General features: G+C 44.5%; 2 protein-coding genes across 3 annotated transcripts in view; one reads left to right on the plus strand and one right to left on the minus strand.

Moving 5' to 3' along the window:
• VSTM4 (V-set and transmembrane domain containing 4) overlaps positions 1 to 8,662 on the plus strand; it is a 35,853-nt gene extending 27,191 nt beyond the window's left edge. The window contains exons 6-8 of the mRNA XM_081005723.1: positions 372 to 478; positions 2,316 to 2,377; positions 8,444 to 8,662. Of these exons, the coding sequence (XP_080861849.1) occupies positions 372 to 478; positions 2,316 to 2,377; positions 8,444 to 8,569 (295 nt within the window). The 3' untranslated portion in view covers positions 8,570 to 8,662. The remainder of the gene's footprint in view (positions 1 to 371; positions 479 to 2,315; positions 2,378 to 8,443) is intronic.
• A 5,911-nt stretch (positions 8,663 to 14,573) lies between these two features.
• WDFY4 (WDFY family member 4) overlaps positions 14,574 to 23,687 on the minus strand; it is a 190,342-nt gene continuing 181,228 nt past the window's right edge. For both annotated transcript variants that reach the window (XM_081005350.1, XM_081005351.1), the window contains 3 exons: positions 22,691 to 22,778; positions 19,432 to 19,543; positions 14,574 to 17,205 (listed from right to left, as the gene is read on the minus strand). In XM_081005350.1, coding sequence (XP_080861476.1) covers positions 17,139 to 17,205; positions 19,432 to 19,543; positions 22,691 to 22,778 — 267 coding nt within the window. In that variant the 3' untranslated portion in view covers positions 14,574 to 17,138. The remainder of the gene's footprint in view (positions 17,206 to 19,431; positions 19,544 to 22,690; positions 22,779 to 23,687) is intronic.

Genomic DNA, 23,687 nt, shown 5'->3' on the forward strand with positions numbered 1-23,687 from the left:
TCTGCATTTGCTTTGATTGAAATTATTCACAATAACGAAATGGAAGCCAACCACTAGTGTGTATCCCTATCTTGGGGCAACCAGGAGGGAATATAATGTTTGGTGACTTCACAAAAATTCAGCCTCCACACTGGCATGCTTAGCTGGTCTTCGTAAGAATACAGTGATGAAGGTTCATCAGATGATGCGGAGACAACTGAAAACCAACAAACACTCAAGAGAGAGAGAGATGGTTAATAAGGCAGATATTGGTTAAGGTTTTGGAGAAGAGACTACCCTTTTAAAATGAACCTTGAATTAAAGATCCCAGAGAGGGTTTTATGTGCTTTTCTTCTCCTGCTCTCTATTCACCAGGCTCTCTTGTTTCTCAGCTTAGGGGAAACGGTCACCAGTGTGACAAGCTTGTCTGCAGAACAGCCTGTGAAAATCAAGAAGAAGAAGAAGAATGTTGAGCAGCCACCTGCCATCCCAGCGAAAGGTGTGTGGTTACCTCCTGAGCTGCATGTTGTGGTGGGTGGTTTGCTGGGTCCAAAGAAGTGGCCAAGACGAAAGTTACCAAATCTTCACAGTCCAGAATTGGCAATGGGTGGACAACCCTTGTTCAGTTTCGTTGTTGGTCTGCGAGTTGCTTCTTTCTCATGTTTGACTCGACCAGCCTTCTGGTTTGTCCTGGAGAACATCGGATGAACTCCAGAACTTGAGGATGTGCCAGTTTTTGGTTTGCATCTTTTTCCCAGCATAGTTTACTGAACCACATGTTAGAATTCCTGCTCCATGATTGCAGTCATGAGATTGTTGTCTGTCACATGATGGTGTATGTTTTGACTCCACAGAGTGGGAAGTGACGGAGACAGGATGTTTGTGTTACTGTGTTCAGTGAAGTGGGACTATTGTCCTTTGTTCTTTCTCTTTGCTGCCTGATGCTAGAGAGGAAGGGAGCCATGTTGCAGTGCTCCATGTATGTTTATATGTAAATAAAAGTAGATTAGCCAAAATGCTGAGTTCTGTCACACGAATTGCGAAAACTCTGTGAATCCCTAAGTGTGCCGATGTCTGTTGGCATCGGTCACTGTGATGTTCGGACTGAAGAAAGCTTTTGAAGCTCCTGAACTGTCGACCAGGAGGGAGAGAACATGCCAGTTGGGCATGTGTCTCTGCCAGGGTCCTACTCGAGTATAGGACAAGCTCCTGACAGTGCGCACCATGCAGCAACAACAAAAGGATATTGGTGCATCAGGAGAGAGTTCTAAACAAACTTTAAAAGGGGCTCACCATTAGCACCAGTCAGCAGTTATAGCTGGTCCCTTTGACGGCAATGCTCCCAGTGCCATCAGCCTATTGAAAAGCGTGTCTTCAAAGGAGATTGTGGTAACCTCTGATCAGCAGTTCCTCTGATACCATCTGACATCACCCTTTGAAATCTGACAGGTGACAATCAACTGGTGTCAGATGACTGACAGGTAGGCCAGTTCCAATTCTTCACCCTTGATCTACCTGCTGCTACAGCAGCACCCATGCGAGATCAACTCCAGTACGTCCCAGGTTTGGCCCCTATCCAACTGTAATTTACTCTCACGCAGTAACTGGAGCTGCGTGCACAGAAAGCAGTCTCCCAAAAGTAATAAATGCACCAACTGGTTGTTTGATAGGTATGGTGGTGGTGAATCCAAGCCTACTATTTCATCCAAGCAACTGATAAGGAAAATTACTCATTTTTCAGAAAGATTCCCCAAGTGGTAACTGGATGAGGACGGGATATTGGTTGTGCAAGTTCTTCTGCAGGGAATTCCTCAATTGGCGTGGGATGCTCTACATAGAATCATCTTGAATCTATGTGGGACCACAAGGGTCATCTAGTCCAACCCCCTACAAGGCAGGAATCTTTTGCCCAACATGGGGCTTGAACCCATGGCCTGGAGATGGAAGCTTTGGTTTGAAGGTGGTTCCTGGATCAATCAGGGTGCCTGCGCCTTGATTTTCAGGGTGCCTCTGTTTCTTTTAGCCCTTTAAAGCTATGGGTTTGTTTGTTTTTAATAAGGACTTTTGGTTCTTTGTGTGAACATTGCAATCTCTTTGACCACAAGGCTGTGGTTGGAAAACCCTGCTTTTTTGAGCAGATGGTGCAGATTGCTAGGCAAGGCAGTGCATTCCTATGTGCAAACTGTTGAATCTGGAGTGCCGTTTGCCTTGCCTTTCCATTATTTTGGCAGGTTTTCCCTGAGCCAAAGCTTAGGAGTGTTTCTGCATGTCCTAGAAGGAACCCATTTTGCAGAAATAAGGAGTAATTCCTCGCCGTTCTGTTCTTACCTTTACAGCACCGATATCCACCTCTTTCCCCAAGCCCAAGCTTCTGAAACCACAAAGGAAAGTCCTTCTGGTAAGTAGCCCAACAAAGGCATATCCAATTCTCACTTTCACCCAGGTGATTGCGTGGATAGGATTCCCTCCTAACTATAGTGACAAGTTTTGCTTGTGCCTTCTAGGTGCATAGCTCATTTTAGCTGGAAGGTAAAGGTACCCCTGCCCGTAAGGGCCAGTCGTGTCCGACTCTAGGGTTGTGCGCTCATTTCACTTAAGAGGCCGGGAGCCAGCGCTGTCCGGAGACACTTCCGGGTCACGTGGCCAGCGTGATGAAGCTGCTCTGGCGAGCCAGCACCAGCGCAGCACACGGAAACACCGTTTACCTTCCCGCTATAAAGCGGTACCTATTTATCTACTTCCACTTAGGGGTGCTTTTGAACTGCTAGGTGGGCAGGAGCTGGGACCAAACGACGGGAGCTCACCCCGCCGCAGGGATTCGAACCGCCGACCATACGATCGGCAAGTCCAAGGCACTGAGGTTTTACCCACAGTGCCACCCGCGTCCCCAACACGTCCCCTATCCGCTGGAAGGTAGACCATAGATTTTTGGGACGCGGGTGGCGCTGTGGGTTAAACCACAGAGCCCAGGACTTGCCAATCAGAAGGCTGGCTGTTCGAATCCCCGCGACTGGGTGAGCTCCCATTGCTCAGTCCCTGCTCCTGCCCACCTAGCAGTTCGAAAGCACATCAAAGTGCAAGTAGATAAATAGGTACCGCTCTGGTGGGAAGGTAAACGGCGTTTCCGTGTGCTGCTCGGGTTCGCCAGAAGCGGCTTAGTCATGCTGGCCACATGACCCAGAAGCTGTCTGCGGACAAACGCCTGCTCCCATGGCCAATAAAGTGAGATGAATGCCGCAACCCCAGAGTCGTTCACGACTGGACTTAACTGTCAGGGGTCCTTTACCTTTACCTTTAGACCATAGACTAGATATCAGGTGGGCTTCTTCATTTGTGGCCCAGGAAAAATGCCCTAGTACCCACTATTTAAAGACCTCCTATTCACTTGAAACCTCTGAGAAGTTACAGGATGGTGCCCATCAGCTGTTTAGCAAGGGAAGGAGATGTAGAGCAGGGAGGGGCGAAATTCAGCTCCCCCTCTCAACAGCTGCCAGCACAGCTGGCAAGGATTCTGTATGTGTAACTTGAATGTATCCTTCTGCCAGACTGTGTGTGTAAGCACTTTTTAAACTTCTCCCTTTCCAAAATAAATTCTGGGTCTGCCTAAAATAGCAGGGAAGGCTTGGTTCTGAAGTTGACAAGCTTGCAGTGATCCAGGATCAGATTGCATGCCTATTAGTTTTGGTAAAAAGTAGAGGAACACTTTAGATATAGGGAGTTTAACCCACCTGCCCACAAACACACTCACACAGTTTTTGCAGATGACACTTCTCCCACCCCCCAACCCCCCAGTTTTCCCTAATACAAAAATGTTAATGGAGAATTGCAGTACATATATTGGCTATATTTTAATAATAATAATAATAATAATAGTATGCAGATATTGTGCTAGATGACTTTTGCTGTTTAGTTGCAGATATATATGGCTAATACTTCTGTTTTTTAAAAAAAAGAAATATACAAAATGGAAATGTATATTGTCTCCACCAAATGCACACGTCTCTATTTTGCCCATTACAAAATTTAATAACAAGCTAGGTACACGGTGTCTCTGGGCCTCATCAAATGATGAGACTGGACTGCCAGAACAATTGGCAACAGTGCCATTTCCTAACCTTTCCCACAGACTACAGCAGAGGAGGTCAACTGCTGGCCCATGGGGCTGATTCGCTCCCACAAAAGTGATTTTCTATGGTTCCCCCCAATTATTTGGAGGCATAAAGAAAAGTACTGACCACTAGGGCTGGGCAATACCTGTGTTTCAACATCGTGATATGTTGTTGTTGTTGTTTAGTCGTGTTCGACTCTTCGTGACCCCCTGGACCAGAGCACGCCAGGCTCCCCTGTCTTCCACTGCCTCACGCAGTTTGGTCAAACTCATGCTGGTAGCTTTGAGAACACTATCCAACCATCTCGTCCTCTGTCGTCCCCTTCTCCTTGTGCCCTCCATCTTTCCCATCATCAGGGTCTTTCCCAGGGAGTCTTCTCTTCTCATGAGGTGGCCAAAGTATTGGAGCCTCAGCTTCACGATCTGTCCTTCCAGTGAGCACTCAGGGCTGATTTCCTTCAGAATGGAGAGGTTTGATCTTCTTGCAGTCCATGGGACTCTCAAGAGTCTCCTCCAACACCATAATTCAAAAGCATCAATTCTTCGGCGATCAGCCTTCTTTATGGTCCAGCTCTCACTTCCATACATCACTACTGGGAAAACCATAGCTTTAACTCTACTGATATATCGCAAGGTTTGAAATAAGGATGGAACTTTGTTGAGGCATTGGCTGGCTTCACGGTTTTTCCCACAACAGGTCCAAAATTATGAAATCAGTATCACAATATGGATTTTGGGTGAAATATTGCTTTATCGCCCAGCCCTACTGACCACATTGGGACTCTGCAGAGTTTCATGGTGGCCTCAGAATCAGCACTGGGCTCCCAATTGGTACAGTGCAGTTTGGGGATCTTTGTGATGACCATGACAGCGTCATGGTGTCAGATTCCTCCTTCCCATTGCTCCTTGTGAGTCTTTCCTTGAGTGCTTCCACAGGGCCTGGAGCCTTGGAGTGATTGGGAACATAGGAAGTTGCGTAAGTCAGACCATTGGTCTATTGAGTTCCATGTAGTCTACATGGACTGGCCCACCAGAATCACAAGTCTTGGTGTTGACGGGTGAATGAATCTAGTGTCTAGCACTGCAGATGGCCCTCTTTGGAGAGGTGTTTGGTGACTCTTAAAATCACCCACACTAAGCAGAGAGGGCTGGTTAACACCCTTCTTCCTTGCCATTTGCTTGTTCACAACTGCTATTCCCAACCTGCCTTTTCTCCATTCAAAGAAAAAATTACGAGAGGCCAATATCTTTTCTCTTGTTGCTGGAAACTGCCAGGCATATGAATCATGTCAAGTACCCATCTCTTTCCCCATTAACAGCAAAAACATGCTGAAAACTATTAACCACCACCCAGCAGCTTCAGAAAGAGAAACAAAGATTGCCACAACTATTCGCCAGCATGTTTGTGTACAGTCACACCTTTGTTTTCGAACAGCTTAGTTCTCAAACGTTTTAGCTCCCAAATGTCGCAAACCTGGAAGTGACTGTTTTGGTTTGTGAGCTATTTTTGGAAGCCGGATGTCCATCAGGGCTTTCAATTGGCTGTGGGAGCTTCCAGCGGCCAATCGGAAGCCGCGCTTTGGTTTTCGGACGTCTTGGAAGTCAAATGGACCTGGAACGGATTCCGTTCGACTTCCAAGGCACAACTGTATTAGGAAGAGAAGAGCCAATGGTGAATTGCAGTTGGCCATCAAGAGAAGCCCTATTAAAAAGGGCCGTTCTCCCCGTTGCCTTGCTGCCCCAACATCTGTTCCAATTTTATGGCATTTTCTGGGCGTGGACGTTAGCAGAGATGATGTCGCTGGCTCTACATTTCTGCCCCAAATATCTTTTCTTCCATGATATACTTCACAAGTGCTTTCTAAAGCATCGAGAATAGATTTTTTTTGGGGGGTGGGGGGAATCACAAGGGCCCCCTGCTGTCTCCAGCAGTTGGGTTTGGGGGGCCCATTTTGTTGCAGCTGTTGCTGCTTTAATTTCCAGGTCAAAATGGTGTTCTGAGAAGCCTATGTGGTTACACGCTGGGAAAGTTTCATCTTAACTTTCATCGCGCAAAGCTCTCTTTCCAACTAAGCAAACTTGGCAAAATATAATTAAAGATAGACAATGGCAGCACACACACCCCTCCTCCGATTTTTGCCTGGGAAAGGGGCTATGATAAAGCTGTATCTCCCATGCTCAGTTATTACACATCCTTTGTCGAGAACTGTATGTGCTCCACAATTTTGAACCTCCTGTGTGTTTCCTCATATTTTCAATCAAATTATTACATACTGGAAATATGCATAAGGGAAATTATTCTACACATTTTATGGTGCGCCGTTGCTTGTAGCAGTAATTGAAGTACCTTTTCCACTTATGAAAGTACTAATTTTATTTGCTTTTATTGCTTTTCTAGATGCAATTATTTATTTAGTGTGTTTTGGCTTTATTAAATTATGTTTACTATAGGAACATCATAAAAATGTATGAAAGTAACACATCAGCCAATGCTGCCCGGTGACCTGTATTGGAAGAATCGAGTGTTATTTTTCATATCCAAACTTAATAGAATAAAGTAGGAATAAAGAGATAATCTACCCAAGAAAACAATGCAATTTCCAGATAATATAATAATACACCTGGACAATGTGATTTCATAAATCTTAGCTCTAAAATTTACATGAGCTGGGTGTTGCAGGGCCGTTTTTGGATTCATGATGTTTTGGGATGGAATTGGAATGAGAAATGTAACCAAGGAGGGGAAGAAAAGGGCCTATTGGTTTGGCATGAACAGAAGGTGCCCACAAGAGCAAAACACAAAGGCTAAATGGGCCTAGCCTCCTGAAACCGAACTCTAGAGTTCATCCAGTCATGCTTCCTCATATGTGAGGCCTATGGAAAACCTTTGCCATCTGCACTAGACTACTTGAACCCTCCAAATGGAGACTGACATGGCTGAATTCTAATATATATCACAGCACAGACAGAAAGAGAGCATGTCAATGAAGAGAGTTCCAATGTAACCTCCCTGATCTACCTGGTTTCTAGGTTTACCTCCTCCTCCTCCTCCTCCTCCTCCTCCTCCTCCTCCTCCTTCTTCTTCTTCTTTTTCTTCTTCTTCTTCTGTGATCGCTCATAGCCAACTCAGATTGTCTTCCATGAATATGGTCTTAACAGTTTGTCCATAAGTGACTGTGGAGTCCAATCCTTCCACAGTGGGGACATAGGTTTCTGGGTGGGAGTTGGTCATGGTGAGGATTTGCCAAGTGTGCCTTCCTCTTGGCACATTTCTCCCTTTCGTCCTGGGTTCAGGCGTCTTCAAAGTCCATGGCACTTTTGGTAAAGGCTGTTCTCCAGTTGGAGCGCTCACAGGCCAGTGTTTCCCAGTTGTCGGTGTTTATACTAAAAAAAAAATAATTTCCCTTGAGAGCATCTTTAAAGCTCTTTTGTTGACCACCAGCATTACGCTTTCCATTCTTAAGTTGGGAATAGAGTGGTTGCTTTGGAAGATGATAATCAGACATCCGAACAACATGACTAGTCTAACAAAGTTGATGTTGAAGAATCATCGCATCTTTGCGTCTTCCAGTACACTGACATTTAGCTTGCCTGTCTTTCCAAGTGATATTATATATATATTTAGGCATTGTTGATGGAATCTTTCAAGGAGCTGGAGATGATGTTTAGAAGTGGTTCCTGTTTCACAGGCATACAGTACAGTTGGTAGTACAATAGCTTTGTAAAGCGTTTTGGTTTTCCTGCAAATGTCTCGGTAAGGTTACCATGACTTCTAGGTGAGTGCTAGGCACTATGTACTGAAGGTTTCAGTATAGGTCAGGGAGCATTCAGAAGAACACTGTTGAGCTATATATTGAAGACCAGGGTGGAGAAGTGGTTCTACTTTGGGTTTGCTGCCGCTTGTTGCCTTTTTATATATCTAATTTTAATTGGGCATTTTCCACACAAGTTTTGTATTTCTGCCTATAAAATAGACATCTTAGCTTGCAGGCCTATGCATTCTTACTTGGGAGTTAAGCCCCATTTAAATCAGTGGGACTTACTTCTGAGTAAACATGTGCTGTTGATTAAGTCATCTCAGAGTAAGCCCACTGAGCTTAATGGACATGGCTAACTTGGATCCGTTAATTTTGGTGGGTCTACTCTAAATAAATCTCAGTTGGATACAACCTTCTGATTCATGTTTGAGGAACTGATTCTATATGTAACCGGGGAAGCCCTGGCTCCGGGCCATAGATTTATTTTGCTGCTGCCGTTGTTCATTTTACTGCTGTCGCATGTTTGCTAAAAGGCAGACTGCCAAATTACCCAGTAAACTCAATTGAATGGACACACTTCTCCAATTGTGTTTTGCAGCCAAAAATCGCTGATGAGAATCTAACCTATGCTGAACTGGAACTCATCAAACCTCACCAGGAAGCGCAAGGCATTCCTACTATGACTGTTTACGCTCAGATTCTCTTTGAAGAAAACAAGATGTAAACCCAGGACAGGTCCTATTTTCGATGGCATATTTAAATTCCTTTTTTGTGTTCTTTATTGATAAAACGTTCTTTTTTTTCCTTTTTCCTTCCATTCCTGTCTTGTTTTTTTAATAAGGTCTTTAGAATTCTTCTTCTTGAGAATCTATGTGGTGCCCTGTTTAAGCTTGAAGCTGAGAGTGGTGAACCCTCTACTTCACCCACTTTTAATGTTAAACAACATTTTGATTCTTTTTTGATGATGGGAGTTAGCTACAAAAGCACCCCATGCTAAGACACAGCTCCAGCTTCTCAGTTGAGCCACAGTTCTCGGTTTTCTAGATGTGGGACGATGTCCCAGAGAACTTTGCAATCCAAGGATACTTCTCTGCTCCTTGCCCCTTTGGGTTCCCAAACACCGACATTTGCAGATGTAATCTCAGAGCCTTTCTCTATAATCTTTGAGAATTCTTGGAGAACAGGTGAGGTCCCTGCAGACTGACGGCGGAAAAATGTGGTTCCCATCTTCAAAAAGGGGGTGGGGAAGAAGTCCCCAAGAAACTACAAACCACTTGATACCAGGGAATTAAACTGTTGTCCTGTGAGCACTTGGAAATGTGTGCAAATTCTGGCAGCATATGCACATTCTCAAATATGTCACGAAGTTTTCACATATTGCCCAGAGAATGTACAAAATGCACCTGGGACATGCATGTTCTCCTTGTTGGAAAGATACAGTGGTGCCTCGCAAGACAAAAATAATCTGTTCCGCGAGTGTCTTCGTCTAGCGGTTTTTTCGTCTTGCGAAGCAACCCTATTAGCGGCTTAGCGGATTAGCGCTATTAGCGGTTTAGCGGCTATTAAAGGCTTAGCGGCTTAGCGGCTAAAAGGCTATTAGTGGCTTAGCAGCTTAGAAAAAGGGGGGGGGAGCGAAAAAAATCGCAAGACTCGCAAGACATTTTCGTCTTGCGAAGCAAGCCCATAGGGAAATTCGTCTTGCGAAGCGCATCGAAAAACGGAAAACCCTTTCGTCTAGCGGGTTTTTCGTTTTGCGAGGCATTCGTCTTGCAGGGCACCACTGTACATAAATCCCCAGAGAATGCAAACCGTTTCCTGTTCAGGTGCTGATTATCTGCACATTCTCCATGTGGCTTGGTGAAAGTGCACATTGGCTGGTTGTTTTGCACATTCATCTCACGTTTCCTCTAAGATTACCTTACATGACACCAATATATACATAACATCATGTTTATGTCTGTTGTACTAGTTTGCTTCTCATTCATCTTTTTGCTCTATCAGCTGATGGGAATTCTGAAGGGAGGGGACGTGTTTTCAGAACTCACGCTCGTTCGGGAGGCTAAGAGGAAGTACTCCCCCATGATGTCATTTCCTGCTGACAGCCCTGCCTAGTTCCCAGAGGGAGTACTGTATTTTTTGCTCTGTAAGACTCACTTTTTCCCTCCTAAAAAGTAAGGGGAAATGTGTGCGCGTCTTATGGAGCGAATGCAGGCTGCGCAGCTATTCCAGAAGCCAGAGCAGCAAGAGGGATTGTTGCTTTCACTGCGCAGCGATCCCTCTTGCTGTTCTGGCTTCTGAGATTCAGGATATTTTTTTTCTTGTTTTCCTCCTCCAAAAACTAGGTGCGTCTTGTGGTCTGGTGAGTCTTATAGAGCGAAAAATACGGTACTTTCTGAAAGTAAGAGACTGCCTCACCTCGGAACCTTGGGGTATAGAAATTTATGGCAAGGGGTTTTCTTTTAAGGCAGACATCCTCTCTAGGACAACTTGGCACCTGGCTGCGTTGCTGAGTCATGATATTTCTCCTCATCCTTCTGCTGTCATTGGTAAACTGTGGTCTTATGCTGAGATGGAAACAAGTGTGCCTCCATTAGCCTCTCCCCACCAGGCTGTTAACGTTAATGTTGTGTGTCCTACCGTTCGAAGAGAGAAAGAGAGAGGAGCTTTGACTAAATATAGTTTGTTCTTCCACATTAAACTTTATCGCCATCAGCAAACAGGAGTAAATCACATTAGCATGGGCGGGTACAGGTGGGGGGGGGGGACACAGCACGGGAGGGGAGATTGCCTGTCGAGAGATCCCAGGATGTGGGAATTGATTGCACTTCGCTCTAATTGGCTCATTTGGCCTGGATGCCATTGCAGGGTCATTACAAGCAAAGTCTCACTTGCTTTCTTTCATTTTTAAATAACTGTAACATTGCCCTCCGGCCTTTCGTTATTCTAATTTACAACCAACCTGTGCCCTCCTTTCCTAAGATGTCTTCTCCCCGACACCAGCTTATTATTTTATTTTAATTTTCTTTTGCAAAGTAATAATAAAAAAGTAAATAAAAATGTGCGCCCCCCACCCCCGAGACCATTCCGTTGTAACTCTCCAACCTCCCGATGGTTTGACCCCTTTCCATTTTAACAGTGCAAATTTGACAAATACCTTCCGTATCTCCTCAAAATCATTTCACCAGTGTGTCCCCCGTCTTACCTTAATAGCACATGTTAACTTAGCATTAATAGCTATATCCCACACCTCTTTAGACCACTCTTCCATTTTAAGGTGTCTTCTTAAACAGGAAAACTCGAAGAGTATATCCGGTTAAAAATTTCTAATGGGCCTGTACTGGTTTCCCCGCACATTTAAGGAAAGATTCACACACAAACACAACACTTCTGATACCTAATGTGAGCCATTCCATGCAATAAAGGCAAAGAAGGTGGATTCCCCATGACTTCTTCTCCAGTCAATGCTAATTGGCCAAGCACCATGCAAGACAGCCAGTGTGGTGTAGGGGTTAGAGTGCTGGACTGGGACCCGGGAGACAAGGGTTCAAATCCCGACTCGGACACTGGGTGACCTTGGGCCAGTCACTTACTCTCAGCCTAACCTACCTCACAGGATTGTCTTGGGGCTAAACTGAAGACGGGGGAGAAACATGAACAGCATCTTGAGGTCCTTGGAGGAAAGGCGGGATATAAACAAAATAAACAACACAGTGGTACCTGAGGTTAAGTACTTAATTCGTTCCGGAGGTCCGTACTTAACCTGAAACTGTTCTTAACCTGAAGCACCACTTTAGCTAATGGGGCCTCCTGCTGCTGCCGCGCTGCCGGAGCACAATTTCTGTTCTCATCCTGAAGCAAAGTACTTAACCTGAGGTAATATTTCTGGGTTGGCGGAGTCTGTAACCTGAAGCGTATGTAACCTGAAGTGTATGTAACCTGAGGTACCACTGTATTCTGCTTGTCCAGGATTTCTGGGGGCAGCAAACATCATCTAAACCGGCTGGTTGTTGCACCCAGTCACAATGAGGAAGAATTTAAGCAAAGCACAGAAACAGGCAAGTGAAAGGTTGGGGTGCAGTGTACCAATTGCTTAGTTCAATCAGAAAACACTGCGGGAAAGCAAAAAAGTGATGCGATCCTAAGCACGTTTCCTCAGATGTAAGTCCCACTGAGCTCTATGGGGCTTGCTTCCTGTGCTTTCAAATCCCTAGCAGACAACTCCCAAAAGTCCCATATCAATGTTAAATAAGATAAGAGAATGGAACCTCAACACAACAGCTATGGAGCCAAGCAACCATCTCTTCATAACTACTTTTCTGCTGGTGGGAGCAAAACCACCATGATACAGATACCAATGTTGGTATGGAAACTGCCTTGGGTGCCCTGTATAAAGACCTTTGTTGGGAGACGGAGGCCGGAGGACCCATCCGGTCACAATCATCATAATAATTTATTATTTATACCCCAGCCACTCTGGGCGACTCTCAACAGAATATTAAAAATGCGATAAAACATCAAACATTAAAAACTTCCCTAAACAGGGCTGCCTTCAGATGTCTTCTAAAAGTCAGAGAGTTGTTTATTTCCTTGACATCTGGCGGGAGGGCGCCACCACCGAGAAGGCCCTCTGTGTGGTTCACTGTAAGCTCCCTTCTCACAGTCAATCCCCTCTTGCTAGATTTTACCAGCCATGATGGGCAGGGATTGCGATGGCATGTTTTTTTTAAAAAAATACTTTATTAAATTTATATATTATGGAATGAGACGCTCCTATTTTCCTCAGAGAAATGTTGGAGGGTATGCAATACACACCCATAATTTCTGCGCATGCACCCACTGGAGAAGGTGCAAGTGTAAGAGATTGGACAGAGAAGAATTTATGGGGACATTACTACTACATCCTTGGATGTAGTTCGAAAGCACGCCAAAGTGCAAGTAGATAAATAGGTACCGCTCCAGCGGGAAGGTAAACGGCGTTTCCCTGCACTGCTCTGGTTCGCCAGAAGCGGCTTAGTCATGCTGGCCACATGACCCGGAAGCTGTACGCCGGCTCCCGCGGCCAGTAAAGCGAGATGAGCGCCGCAACCCCAGAGTTGGCCACGACTTGACCTAATGGTCAGGGGTCCCTTTAACTTTACCTTTAACTACTGCATCCACTAAGTGGTAGCTTTTCCTTGATGGTGTCCTCCAAACACGTATGTAACTGTAATAAAAAAGGCTTTTACGACTCTTAGCGTGTGTGATCAGCCTTTTCTGCTCCCCAGACACCCACCCCTCTGCTAGGTGGGGCGCACGACTGCTCCACGAGGGAGTCCTGAGCAATGCAGGAAGGCTGCGGTCCCCACAGTGGCCGTGTTGGAAAGACGGCATGATCTGCCGGAAGAGAACGAAATAAAATGCCCTGTGAGCAGATCGCAGCATCCACGGTGGGGGAGGAAGCCAAAGGCCATGCCTATGTATCACTATAAAAAATAACATTAATTGGGATGCTTCGCCATTTCCTGAACAACCCATAATTAGGTTAGATAAGAAACTAGCAGTGTCTGAGAGCTATAAATGTCTAAATTAAGTTATTTTGAAAGTGCCCGGCACTTTGACATTTTGAGAGTTCACAGTAATTGAGGTATTGAGATAAAATTGCTCCTGTTATTTAAAAGGTCATTATCTTCTTCAGTTAGATAGATGGAGACTATTTTCCACTCTAGTGAGCCGTTCTATTTGGGACAATTAGCCAGGGTTGAGTAGATCGGCACAGGCCCTACTCCCACTTATCACAGCTCCGGCCGTGACACGCCGAAAAGGTTTGTAAATACAGGCTCAAAATAGCCCATCTGTATTCAGATCACAAACAGGCACCAAAAGCACCCCTCACGCGACAGAAGCGCCACGGCTCGATGCTGAATGACCCAAACGCAGCCCTTGGAACAAGATAAAGCCATTTTGCAACCGGTCCCTTCACTCCAACCCCCACCTGCTAATTATGTCATTATTAAGGGAAGTTTTTCTTTTCCCTTTCATAATCCACACTGGTTTCTTTAACGATAAAAAGACTTAATTTGCCCTTTTCCTTTTTAAAAAATCAGCAACAAACAGCTGCCGTACAAGCAGTAGGCGGTCTTCCGTGCATTCCTGAACTTACAGGAAAGCGCAGGCAAGGACTTCATAAGGTTTTCAATGAGCAGATCGGAAGGTTGCAGAATTCAGCCCACTGATTTTATAGCCTCCAACATTTCTCTGATGAAAATAGGGACGTCCTATTCAATAATAATAATTTCACTATTTATACGCTGCCTGTCTGGCTGGGTTGCCCCAGTGACTCTGGGCAGCTTCCAATATATGTAAAAACATAATAAAACATTAAACTTCCCTATACAGGGCTGTCTTCAAATATCTTTGTATAGTTACTTATCTCCTTGGCTCAGGGGTCACTTAACTTCATACCCTCCATCGTTTCTCTGAAGCAAATAGGAAAAGCGGGGCATTCCAGGATCAAATCAGAAACCGGGACAGCGCCTGTAAATCTGAGACTTAAATCTGGAAAACAGGGACACTTAGAGGGCCTGTTAGATTTGTAGAATGAAAGAAAGCCCCTCTCCCCACAGCAGACACCAAAAAAGTAAGGTAAGCACACCAAATTAAAGCACCCCAGGTAACTCCTGCTGAACTTTTCCCTTCCATTTGATAATTTTCAAATGGAAATCCATTTTTGTGAACTGATGGAACACGGCCAGGGGAATGAGATATTTATTTATTGTTAGATTAACCAACCTGCCCTTCGAACCGTAAGGTCTCAGGCCAGGTTGCAACAGTGGAATATACAATTATAAAACAAACAGACCCGTTAACAAACAGAAACGATTCCCAAAAACGATTCCCAACCGCTTATGTATAAAACAGTTTAAAAAAAAAAACTTCACATATAAAAACAATACATTGGAAAACGGTTCTGTATTTTACAAACAATTAAAAATACTTCCAAGACACCTGAAACTGTGAAAAAGATGGGAGAAAATACATGGAAGCAGCTTTGGGCACAGTCAAAATATCCACCTCAATGAAGCATCACTTGATTCCAGAAATCAAGCACAAAATACATCCGGTGTCAAAAGGTGGTGGTCAAAAGGCCCTGACTGAATACTACAGGGCATCTGGGCTTTGGCCTATGCAAGTTGTCTCTCCATGGTTTGTTGCAAACTCCATAGGCACTGCCTTGTCTGTCTAATGCACTGTAATGCCAGTTCCTCCAGCTCAGTGCTGCGTCTGTTTACAGTGCCAGAGTTTGGTGTTTTGATCCATCTCAAGTTGCCTAGCTGCATGGGTTTCCTTAGTCTCTATGATTTTAAGCTAGGTAAAGGTAAAGGGACCCCTGACCATTAGGTCCAGTCATGACCGACTCTGGGGTTGCGGAGCTCATCTTGCTTTATTGGCCAAGGGAGCCGGCGTACAGCTTCCGGGTCATGTGGCCAGCATGACTAAGCTGCTTCTGGCGAACCAGAGCAGCGCACGGAAACACCATTTACCTTCCCGCCAGAGGGGTACCTATTTATCTACTTGCACTTTGACGTGCTTTCGAACTGCTAGGTTGGCAGGAGCAGGGACCGAGCAACGGGAGCTCACCCCGTCGCAGGGATTCGAACCGCTGACCTTCTGATCGGCAAGTCCTAGGCTCTGTGGTTTAACTCACAGCGCCACCCTCGCCCCTTGATTTTAAGCTACAGAAGAAGAAAACAATGAAAGGAGCTGGTGAGGTCTGATACGCTCCCAGGAGGCTCTTGGCCGTGGATCTGCTGAAGGTAGGGGGCTTCCCCATAGGTATTCTGTGGAGAGCATGTGATGTTCCACTGGGCTTTTGTTTCATGAATAAGCATCTCATGCAGGCTTCCTCAACCTTGGCCCCCCCAGATGCTTGTGACTATAATTCCCATCATCCCTGGCCACTGGTCCTGCTAGCTAGGGATCATGGGAGTTGTAGGCCAAAAACATCTGGAGGGCCGAGGTTGAGGAAGCCTGAGCTAATGTGTTACTGGGCCTGAAGTACAAAAGTAAACCCTTTGGACAGCCACAGTAGACAGAAACCTTTGTTTTCTTTAGCACGGACCCCCAAATTGCACCAGAAAAAGAAGCTATTCCAGGAAAATGCAGGATCAGTCACATACCAATTCAAAGTTTGATACTATTTAACACAGGGCATTGGCTACCAACCCTTTTTGGGGGCAAATGATCTGCTTTGGACATGTTTGGAGAAAGGGTCATGGGATGGCTACCAGGGGATAATGGCAGCACTTCTGGAAATGGCCGCCACATCCAAAAGAGCAGAGAAGGAGAGAGGAGGACCACAAAATGGTGTGGGCATGGTTCCTCCATCAATGGGGGAAAGGAACCTCTATCAGTTACCAGCACACTCGCTCAGAGAAAAGCTCTTTGGACGGCTCCTCTGTTCACAAGGGAAGGGAGAGGGTCCAATCCGCACATGCGAGTGAGTTTAAGGGGGCATGCCTAGGTGAGGCCAAGGCAGTGCAAACAGGAACCCAGCTGTCTTGTGCATTGTGGATTTTTTTAGAGGGCATTTACCAGTGCCTTTTGTGGGTGCCATAGGAGGAAACCGGTGGGCACACTGGCAATGCCAGTCAGAGGCACTTCAAAAAAAATTATCATGCCCTAGGCCAGGCACATCCAACAGGTAGATTGTGATCTACCGGTAGATCACTGGTCGTTTGTGGTAGATCACTGGCTCCCCCCAAAATGCTCAACAACTTTGACCTGAAGCCCCCCCAAAATGGGGCTTTCCTCCTCCCTAAAACAAGCTCAACAACTTTGACCTGAACCCCCCAAAAGGGGGTAGATCACTGCCAGTTTTTAACTCTGTGAGTAGATCGCAGTCTCTTGGGAGTTGGCCACCTCTGCCCTAGACAACCAGACCTTTGGTAACTGAATGAGGATGCAGTGGGGAGAGAAAATGGAGCTGCGTTGGACCGCAGGTAACACCCCCTCCCCTTCCCCATGGTTACGGTAAGTTTTAAAGGGTTCACAGGCCAGGGTCAAAGGCTTTAGTCCACAGCTGCCAAGTTTCCTGGAAAGAATAAATGCTGGTAATAAGGACATTTCCTTAACCTCCAGCATTGGTTGGCAGGAGAAAGTCTTTGGCTTCATATCACATTATTTAATAGCAGGCTTAGACTATGGCAGAGATTATACCCAAGACCTACACCTGTCTCTGCCTGGTATTGTGGTTCATCATTCTCTGCACATCTCACGTCCAGGTGTGGCCATCGAGGACCAGACGATGGTTCTTCCTACTCATCTACTGACCAGCAGAAGAGCTTTCCTGTGTCATCGCCGGCCAGGAGCTTGGAAGAATTCCTTGCGTGGGGAGAAGGCAGAAAGGACATATTTAGGAACAAAACAATCGGCAACATCTGGATCTTTCAGAGTCTTATGCAGCCAGTGCTCACTGGAACAGAATCGTTTCAAAACAAAGCCCTGGGGAATATTGCCACGAATGTCACATATCTTAAGGCAGAAAACATTTTTTCAAGTCATGTCCGTTTTTGATAGAAAGGAAGAAGCACAATGTGGAAGAAGTGCTAATAGTAACAATCCATAGTCTCTAATTACCACTCCCTTCCACACGGAGATATTTTATTATTATTATTAAATCGCCTGGGGAGGGACAACCACACACCACCTTCTCCTGCAAATACGTATTACAGTGGAACCTCAGGTTAAGTACTTAATTCGTTCCGGAGGTCCGTACTTAACCTGAAACTGTTCTTAACCTGAAGCACCACTTTAGCTAATGGGGCCTCCTGCTGCCATCACGCTGCCAGAGCACGATTTCTGTTCTCATCCTGAAGCAAAGTTCTTAACGTGAAGCACTGTTTCTGGGTTAGCGGAGTCTGTAACCTGAAGCGTATGTAACCTGAAGCGTATGTAACCTGAGGTACCACTGTATGTGCCTGGGTTTGGAAATGCGGACTTGGTTTTGGTCTGTAATCTGAAATGTATCATACACAAGTTCACAGTGTTCTTGCTACTCATCACAGGGTTAATAAGGGGGACAATTCCTCTCATAGGCTGGGGGCCAGACTAGATTATACATTAGCTACATCTCTCTGCCTCTAAGTGCAGGGTTCGTTTTTACAAAATTCTAGTTTGCCCCCAGATCACCGCCCTGGTGAGGGGTTAGGAAGCTGTCAGGCCCTATTTTGTCCCTATTTTCCAGGGACAGTTCCGGATTTACAGACTCTGTCCTGGTTTCTGATTTGATCCCGGAATATCTGTTTTCCTTAAAAAAGTAAAGGGACCCCGGACCATTAGGTCCAGTGGTGGCCGACTCTGGGGTTGCGGCGCTCATCTCACTTTATTGGCCAAGGGAGCCGGCGTACAGCTTCCGGGTCATGTGGCCAGCATGACTAAGCCGCTTCTGGCGAACCAGAGCAGCCACAGAAACACCGTTTACCTTCCCGACGGAGCGGTACCTATTTATCTACTTGCACTTTGATGTGCTTTCGAACTGCTAGGTTGGCAGGAGCAGAGACCGAGCAACGGGAGCTAACCTCGTTGCAGGGATTCGAACCACCGACCTTCTGATCAGCAAGTCCTAGGCTCTGTGGTTTAACCCACAGCGCCACCTGCATTTCCTTAGGCTGTCCCTATTTTCATCAGAGAAATGTGGGAGGTTATGGAATTAAATGACCCCCAAAACAAGGAGATAAGTAACTATACAACCTTTAGAAAACATCTGAAGGCAGCCTTGTACAGGGAAGTTTTTTTTTTTTAATGTTTGATGTTTCATTATGTTTTTATATATGTTAGAAGCTGCCCAGAGTGGCTGGGGCAAAAAAAAGCACTGGGTGTGAGGAATTCAAATTTGCTATTATTTTTGTGATTGGACATTTAGCTTGGTTAGACTGATGAAGAAGCACACTGACTGCTTTTGGAAAACCAAAGAATTTTAATTTTACCTTCTGAAAATGTCAGGTAATGCTAAATAAATAAATAAATAAATAAATAAATATAATGTAATTAAATAATAATATTAAATAAATAATAAACAGCAAGTATTTGACAATAATCTTTCATGATGTCCGTGCAATTTCTGCCCACGTTTTACTTACCAAGCAAAACTGAATTACATTAATTTAACCAAAATATATTTTGAATTCCCAAGTCTTGTTACAGCTTTTTAGCACCCCTCATTTTTGGAATTTGAAAACTGAAAAACCCAACTCTGTCATACTTGGGTCTCTGCTGTGCTTTCATGGTCTGGGTATTCATAAAGATATCATTTTGCACGGTGGGAGGGGGGCGCGGATTAAAGAAAACTTTGCTTCTAAAAATTTTACTGCCCACAACTATGTTGACAGCTGTTGCTTTTGTGGTCTCTGGAGGGAGATTCTTCACACAGCGCTCCTCAGTGCCTGTCAGCCCCCGCCCCCATTTTGCTGCTAAGGCAAATCATTATTTTATATGCCATACGCCCGCCCCCATCAGAAAAGTCTGATTCGTAATGAAACCGCAAGACCAAATTCATTGTTAGTCTGCTCTCTCGTGGCCATATGAGATAACTGCGATTGAAATGATTACCTGGAAACCGCCAAGGCTGTGACAGCTGGAATGGTTTTGCTAGTTCTCTCCGATGGAGTCATGCTGAGATTCATCTCCAGGCAGAGGGTGAATGGTTTCTCCACCTTGTTGCCTGTAGTGTGGTTTTTAAAATATATATATATTCAGAAAATGCTGGGGGATTTTCATTCGGGGGTGGGTGGGTGCGGGAAGTGGCAAATGTTATTGTTTATAGTCAGCAACTTGTTAACTGGAGAACAGATATATTTAATCCTGGCTTGTGCTGTTGCCAGAAGGGCCTGTCCCAATTGAATTTGCCGGCTATGATAGTTACATGTGCTGACGTGTGGCTATATCAATTGTGAGCTAAATTGGATTTGTGTATTATTGCTTTCTAAATTGCATGCCTAGTTCAGCAAAATTGTTCATCAGTGTTTACTGGCTCGGTGCTTAATAAGATGCCCCAGAATACCTTGCTGCCAGGATATAATGCAGCCCATAATTGCCCAGTTAAAACAAATTACATGAAGTCCTGGTATTATCAACTTATCTAAATCTGCTCATAATACAACCAATAATTAAATGCCAAGAACACTGTGCAAAAATTGTAACTCAATCATTGTTACTTCAGTCTTTGTAATGACCACATTTTGGATTAATAGTCCCCCCCCCCTCCATAATGTTGCCACAGAGACAGGGGAATATCTCTGGCTGTTGAAAATACCTTGAAAGTAAGTAGACTTTTTAGGAAACACAGACTCTGGCATCTGCTAGGATTAAGCCTCATTGGTAGTGAGAGATGCTGTGGCGGTAAGAATATCTGTGTGGAATCTCTCTTCCAACAATACATTTATTATCTTGCTATGCTAAGGATTATTGACCTAACAATGAGTTTTAGTGCACAGCACTAGTTCAAAGTAAGATAAACATCTTAGTCCACCCACAACCAGAAAACCATGCCAGTTGGGGAAAGTGGGAACTGCCCACGACATGAAACTTTGAAACTTCTGTGAATGTGCGTTTGCATAGTTAACATGCAAAAAAGGCCTGCCAGAACCATAATCTCTTGTTAACTGCATTCATCCAATTTACCTAAATCGGACTTTTTACACCGGAACAGAAAAAGCTCGTGACACTTGTGCAATAACACTCACCCAAAATCGACTTGCAAAGCATTTCCCGCATATGTGTGTGAAAATATTTCAAAAACATACGAATGTCAAAATCAGACTCTTGGCAGCTGCTGTATTTGTTAGCTAATCTGGTGCCATTTATTTACGTTTTTAAGTGCTGGGATTTTCACTACTTCTAAGCTTTACATTCCCTCCCCGGAGCGCAATTGAATTTGACTTGAGCTCAATACGGTGGACAAGAACGGAAGAAATCTTTGGACCAGGAGCCCCCTGCTGGTTTCTGCAGACATGGCAGGTCTCCAGTTTTTATTCCATCGCAGCAGACAGCTTTTCTGAAATGTGATTGGTGCATATTGCTAAAGACCTTTCTTTTTCTGTAACCATTTCTTAGTCATACTTTATAAGAAGAGCCTGCTGAATCAGGCCAATGAAGCATCTAGTTCAGGTAAAAAAATAATAATAAAAAGGCAAAGGACCCCTGGATGGTTAAGTCCAGTCAAAGGTAACTGGGTGCAGCGCTCATCTTGCTTTCAGGCCAAGGGAGCCAGCGTTTGTCCACAGACAGCTTTCCAGGTCATGTGGCCAGCAGGACTAAACCGCTTCTGGTGCAATGAGACACCGTGACAGAAACCAGAGCGCACAGAAACGCCGTTTACCTTCCCGCCACAGTGGTGCCTATTTATCTACTTGCACTGGTGTGCTTTCAAGCTGCTAGGTTGGCAGGAGCTGGGACAGAGCAACGGGAGCTCACCCCGTCGCGGGGATTCGAACTGCCGACCTTCCGATCGGCAAACCCAAGAGGCTCAGTGGTTTAGACCACAGCGCCACCCGCATCCCTACACCATCTAGTTCACACAGTGGCTGACCAGATGCCACCTCGTCGTTCTTTCTCCCCTTCTGCTGCATCCATCTATTAAATCATAACCACCATAGTATAATCTGATTACTTCTGTAGCTCGAATACTGCTCACAGGTTCATCGTATTATAATATTTCTTTAAATAGTCTGGATAGAGTCTTCCCATTGGTGTGGCAGGAGAGGATGGCAATTGTGGCAGGAAGATTAAAGGACCATCAAAGAATGGTAGTATGGTATAGTATAGTAAAATATCAAGGTGTTTTTTTTAATTTGCAGAATATGGTATTCACCTCTACAAAGTCCCATCCTTATTTCAGACATCGTGATATACTGATATATCGCTGTTTAGCTGGTGAAATATTGCAATGTTTGAAAACTAGTTGTCACCCAGCCCTAATGAATAGATCTCTTTCCAAAATGAGCATCAAGTGATACTGCAAGCTCACACTTCTCACTAAGTTTGTAGACATACTTAAGGTACATATGTAAGAGGCTCATTTATATTTTGGGACTGATTCATGTTCTTATGGAGCTGCATTGTTTTATACTTTCTGGATGCCCCGTGAACATATTTATAAAGTAGTTGTGATTTATGTTACAAATCAAGTGTTGTTTCTTTTTGTTTTCCAATGTATTTCTTACCAGTAAAAAAAAAAATCCAAGCAAATTTTTATTCTGAAAGTGGGGCCCAGAGAGAAGAGTCTGAGAACCATTGACCTAAGTCACTGATAATAAAAAAAAATACTGAAGAATACCAGACACTGGAGTAAGATAGGGCTCACTCAAAACCTTCCTCCAGTTTGACGATACGCACTTTTTCCAGTAGTTTTCCAGCCAGATTGGGAATCTACCTGATCACATTGTCAACCAATCTTTTATCTAGCCAGTTTGCTAACGAAATACCTTGGAGAACTTTGCCAAATGCTTTGATGAAAACAAGACAATCATGCTCACTGCATTTCCAAAATTCACTATGCTAGTAACCAGAGCAAAGATTGGTCGGGCAGAACTGTTTGCCAAAACCAAAAGCAGGCATATTCTGGTCTCTTCCACCGCTGGGAATCTGCATCAAGACAAGTGGGAGATCAACCTGCACCCATTCTGTGGCATTTCTCTAAGCAGAGCCAAAGGTTGGCTTTTGCAAAAGCTTTGCTGGAGCTCCGGTAGAAGGCCGGAGAAGAGGAACTGACAACTTCCTTTCTTTCCAGATTGCGTCAACATATTCCTAATCTGATAGTCAACATAATGCCTTCTCTTTCACAGAGAAGATTTGTCCAAGCTATCCTTACCCGTTTTTCCTTGGCATTCAGAAGAGTTATTTTGTGATCTCATACTACTGTCCTGGCATGGGTGTGAATTATTTTCAACTTTCCAGACCTATAAGAGCAGAAGAAAATAGATTTAATAGTAGGATTGTCACCTGAGAGAGGGATGTCTCACCCCCCCCCCCCCGTTCATTCTTGGTCTCCTACCAAAAGATATTTTTAAAAAAACCTTTCCCATTTATTTTACTCTCTGCTTATTTGGATCAACTTTTACTGTTCTTGGTGGTGAATTTTGACTGCTCCAGTTTTTGGTGTTTCAATGTTGTTGCAACTGATCTCTCAAAACGGTTAATTAATGGTTAAATTTTGTTATGAGCCACCTTGAACTTTTAATGAGGAAAGGTAAGGTGGTAATATTTTAAAATAAAGGTCATCGGAACTTAAAAGATAAACACAATAAGCTTCAATAATAAACTTTAATAATTATTAAATCAACTTTAATAATAAAGCATGTTGAATTTTTATTACATAATCTTAAGTTATGAAATAAACTTTAATAAGTAAGTCAGTTAAATCTGCTTTCTTTTGCATAAAATTAAAAGCAATAGTATGGGGGGGAATTTTAGGGGTGAGCAAATTTGCATTGTTCCAAGCCTCAACTTTGAAATGCTAGGCTTGCCCAAGAGTAGCCAAGATGGTGAAATTAACTACAGTGGTGCCCCGCAAGACGAATGCCTCGCAAGACGGAAAACCCGCTAGACGAAAGGGTTTTCCGTTTTCAATGCGCTTTGCAGGACGAATTTCCCTATGGGCTTGCTTCGCAAGACGAAAATGTCTTGCGAGTCTTGAGATTTTTTTCCCCGCTCCCCCCCCTTTTTCTAAGCCGCTAAGCCTTTAATAGCCTTTTAGCAGCTAAGCCGCTAAGCCGCTAAGCCTTTAATAGCCGCTAAACCGCTAATAGCGCTAAGCCGCTAAGCCGCTAATAGGGTTGCTTCGCAAGACGAAAAAACCGCTAGACGAA

The sequence above is a fragment of the Podarcis pityusensis genome (assembly GCF_964106645.2).
Source record: "Podarcis pityusensis genome assembly, chromosome: 5".
Classification (NCBI taxonomy): Eukaryota; Metazoa; Chordata; class Lepidosauria; order Squamata; family Lacertidae; genus Podarcis; species Podarcis pityusensis.